Source organism: Rattus norvegicus, chromosome 1, assembly GCF_036323735.1.
Source record: "Rattus norvegicus strain BN/NHsdMcwi chromosome 1, GRCr8, whole genome shotgun sequence".
Taxonomy (NCBI): Eukaryota; Metazoa; Chordata; class Mammalia; order Rodentia; family Muridae; genus Rattus; species Rattus norvegicus.
The window spans coordinates 210,766,700-210,770,892 of NC_086019.1; the positions used below are offsets into that span (position 1 = coordinate 210,766,700).

General features: G+C 53.8%; 1 protein-coding gene across 2 annotated transcripts; it reads right to left on the bottom strand.

Moving 5' to 3' along the window:
• Nucleotides 1–537: 537 nt before the first annotated feature.
• Gstp1 (glutathione S-transferase pi 1) lies at nt 538–3,543 on the bottom strand. 2 transcript variants are annotated; one of them, XM_063280727.1, is made up of 8 exons: nt 3,323–3,543; nt 2,936–3,174; nt 2,691–2,726; nt 2,394–2,500; nt 2,208–2,295; nt 1,776–1,879; nt 949–1,056; nt 541–792 (listed from the first exon to the last, which is right to left on the bottom strand). In XM_063280727.1, coding segments are annotated over exons 2-8 (633 nt in total). In that variant the 5' UTR covers nt 2,937–3,174; nt 3,323–3,543; the 3' UTR covers nt 541–603. The 2 variants fall into 2 exon arrangements, with proteins under 2 accessions (NP_036709.1, XP_063136797.1); NM_012577.2 differs by lacking the exon at nt 3,323–3,543 and having other exon boundaries at nt 538–792; nt 2,936–3,006.
• Between the last annotated feature and the right edge of the window lie 650 nt (nt 3,544–4,193).

Genomic DNA, 4,193 nt, shown 5'->3' on the forward strand with positions numbered 1-4,193 from the left:
TGTCTCATCCAAGTTAGGGCATGGTGGGGACTCAGAGCAGTTAGAGGACAGTGACAATCTCCACAGTTATCTAGCCTCAGGTGTTCTGTTACAGCAATAAAATCCAGGCTAAAGAGAAGAAAACTGTCCTTATCTTCAAGTGCAGAATATGGAGGCTAAGAGAAACCTGCAGAAACAACCTGAGCATGACACTCCTCAGCTGTGATCACAGCATTTGGGAGATTGACACTCATGCATCGCCAGCCAAGCAGAGGCCCTTTGAATAGTTTATAATCCTCTACCAGGCCTGCACCCAGGTGCTGAGTGTTCCTGGGACTGACTGGCAAATCAACATGAAACCCTCTTCATTAGATGCTGGTTTATTTTACTTCCTATCCACCACACACACACACACACACCTTTCTGTTTCAAAAGGTCAGCATATACTAAGCAGGAAGATGTCCTGGTCCCACCCTTGTGTGTAAGCTTTCTGGTCTTCTACCCTTTCCCAGCCTGAAGTTCCCAGAGCCCCTTTCACTAGGAAACAGCAGCCAAGGCACCTCTGCCTTACAAACTTTATTAGTCTGGGAAAAGGGGGACAAGGAGTTCCTGTCCCTTCGTCCACTACTGTTTACCATTGCCGTTGATGGGACGGTTCAAATGGTCAGGGGAGGACAGAAAGGCCTTGATCTTGGGGCGGGCACTGAGGCGAGCCACATAGGCAGAGAGCAGGGGGAAGTTGTCCAGGCAGCCAGGGGCCAGGACTTGGTGGACCAGCAGCAGGTCCAGCAAGTTGTAATCTGCAAAGGAAATCTGCAGGGGCAGGAGGTGTGGGGATCAATAGCTGGAAAAGGCTGGGGGGCAGAGAGCTAAGGGACCCCCACCCCCACCCCATATCTCTGCTCCATTTTACAAATGACGGCTCCTTGGTTTTATCCATAAGGAAAAGGGAATGCAAGAGATGCTCACCTGGTTACCCACAATGAAAGCTTTGCCTCCCTGGTTCTGGGACAGCAGGGTCTCAAAAGGTTTCAGATGCCCAGGCAGGGCCTTCACATAGTCATCCTTACCATTCTCCTGCCAGGAAGACACCCAGAGATGTACCATCCTCCCACCCTCACAGGGCAGTGGGCACTGGAATCCAGCTGCCCTATAATGAATTCTAGATACCCCATCCCCAGGGCCATGACCTACCATTACCTACCTCCCGGGTTACCACTGTGCCTGTGGCCAACACCCAGGCTTTGACCAGTCTCATTCACTTCAGCTGCTCATTCTTTCCTACGCCATCCTACCAGTCCATCCCTGCCATGATCTCCTTCTCTACTCTAGGCTGCCCTGGACAGCTCACAGTAGCTCAGGCTTCCCAACTACCACGATTGCAGGCGTGTGTTACCATCAGTGTTAAGTTCTCTGGCCGTTGTTCCTGTAAAGCTCTTAGAGCTGGCACCTCTGAGGATCATCACATTTAAATCCAGCCATCAAGAGAGACTCTTCAACAGCCCCACACAGAGTCCAAGGCCTCTAGGATCTGCCTTGCTTGCCCCTCAGCTCTGTCTCTTCATGTTCTGCTCCTATGTACACACCTACACACGTGTGGGCGCACACACTCTTCCTATCTGTAACTGCCGGCCCCACCCCCTCCTGAAGCTGTCTATTGGTCTCTTTACACTACCCCAGCCCGCCCCAGCCTGCCTCGGGCTCTGACACAGGAAAGGAAACTAGGGAGGTAGAAGTGCACAAAGCTCCTTTGCTCAGCTTCCCCCCCCCCCCCCCCCCGGGGAATCCAGGCTTACATAGTTAGTGTAGATGAGGGTACCATATTTGCATCGAAGGTCCTCCACCCCATCATTCACCATATCCACCAAGGCAGCCTCCTTCTGGTCTTTCCCATAAAGCCCTGCAAGTGGAGGGAGAGCGTGACTGACACCTAATTTCCTCACCTCAACCTCAACTCCCTGCCCGCAGGTGTTTGGCTGTTGGCAGGTCCCAGTCTTGGGGGAGGGGATATGGGCAGTCACATGAGTCCTAAGCTCCTGAGAGGCAACAGGAAGTCATAGCAGGCAGACCACAGCTGCAGCCTGAACAAGGACTATCTCTGTGCGCCCTGCTTTGCTCTGTCCACACTGGACCAAAAGGGGAGTGGCCAGGAGGGCAGATACCCTGAAACAAAGACTGATGCACCACCACCCCGTCCACCAGCTGGACTACCTGAGTTCAGGACTTACCTAAAGAGCGACCCAGGTGCCTCAAGATGGCATTAGATTGGTAAAGGGTGAGGTCTCCATCTTCAAACTTGGGGAGCTGCCCATACAGCTGGAGGGGATAATCAAAGCTTGATGAGGCTGCCGTCTCCCAGTTACAGCCCTCCTAAGGCCCTACCTCTGCCCCCCTCCACTAGGTGTGTCACTCACACAAGTGGACTTGAGCGAGCCTTGAAGCCAGACATCTATGGTAACCACCTCCTCCTTCCAGCTCTGGCCCTGGTCAGCCAGCAGCATGCGCGTGGCCTCACAGCGCCCTGTATAGAGTCAGGGTAAGGATTTGGGGACAGCATATAGGCCCAGCCTCAAAGCAACCTCAGGTCAGGGTACTGGCCATGGTGAGGGAGGCAGAGCCTTGCAACCAGAAAGCGGGTAGGGTCTGGAGGTTCCCCACAGAGGCTGCAGCCCCTACCCGAGACCTCCCCTCATGCAGTCATTAGCTCCTACCTCGAACTGGGAAGTACACAATGGTGTACGGTGGCACTAGAGTAGACAGAAAAAGAATGTTAGGTAGGAGAAGGGGGATGACTAGGGTTCAGAGTTGTGCATCCTCCTGCCCTATCTCCCGGGTCCCTTCTCTGTTTTGTCCCCCAGAACTCCCCAGCTCTTGGTGCAAGCTGCCCGGTGCAGAGAGCCCAGGCCCCAGAAGCTGCAAGCTGGTAGTCCGGGGAAGCTGGGCGGCGCGAACTTACTAGCTGCTGCGTAGACAGAGGTGTGGACTCAAAGCTGCGTGGACGATGAAGTATCTCAGACGCAGACGAATAAAGGCCCCAGAGCCGCCAGCCTTATAAGGGGCATTGCGCCCCGCCCCGGATGCTGAGTCAACACAGTGGAGGGAATCGGGTAGCGGAGCTCGGCAACTCCCGGCTCCTGCCGGGACACTCAGCAGCTGGACCGGAGTCTGCAGCAGTGCTGGGTTCATTTTTGGGTCCTGCTCCAAGAAAGGTGTGTTCAGCTCCCTTTCCACTTTGTTTTGGAAGGAGGCAGCTTTCTGGAGCGTGTGCAACTCTGTCTGCCTTCTGCCCATCCCTATTTACCAACCTCTCCGGCAGATTCCACCAGTGGCCATCCTAACTCACCAACTTCTTTCTCCTGCTCCAAGAGCTTCATTTGATCATTTGACCTTCGCCAGGAGCAGCCAGAAAACTGAGATCCTGGATCCTCCATGCCAGAGATCAGAGGTGCTTCAAAAAGGGAAGAAAAATGAAGCAAGGAGACAAAGCTGCATGTCAGAACTTCACAGTTGGTGCTTCCTCGCCTTTCTGGCGTGGACGCTAGTTCTTCAGCCCTTCAAAAAAATAACAGCTGAAGAGATGGCTCATGGTTAAGAACACTCCCAGCTCGGGGCTGGGGATTTAGCTCAGTGGTAGAGCCCTTACCTAGGAAGCGCAAGGCCCTGGGTTCGGTCCCCAGCTCCGAAAAAAAAACACTCCCAGCTCTTGCAGAGGACCCAAGTTCAGTTCCCAGAACCCAGCCAGGTGGCTCACAACTGGCTGGAACTCTAGGGCCAGATCTGACAGTTCTGATTTCCTTGAGGTCCCATGTGCACAAACACAAAGAGACATACTTTTTTTTGGGGGGGGGGGGGGCTGGGGACCGAACCCAGGGCCTTGCGCTTGCTAGGCAAGTGCTCTACTACTGAGCTAAATCCCCAACCCTGAGACATACTTTTTAAAAATAAAAATTAACGAAATAAACATCTGTTCCTAAAGGCTACCACACACAACCTCACTGTTACACACACCCAAGTGTGTTATCCCACAACCTAAAGGAAGGGAGGGAGGGGAGAGGGGAGGGGGAGGGGAGGGGAAGGAAGAGGGAGGTTACAGAGAGAGAATGAGAGAGAGAAAGAGGGAGAGAGAGAGGAGGGGGAGAGAGAGGAAGGATTGAGAGAGGGAGGGAGAGAGAGAGGAGGGGGAGGGGAGAGGGAGAGGAAGGATGCAGAGAGAG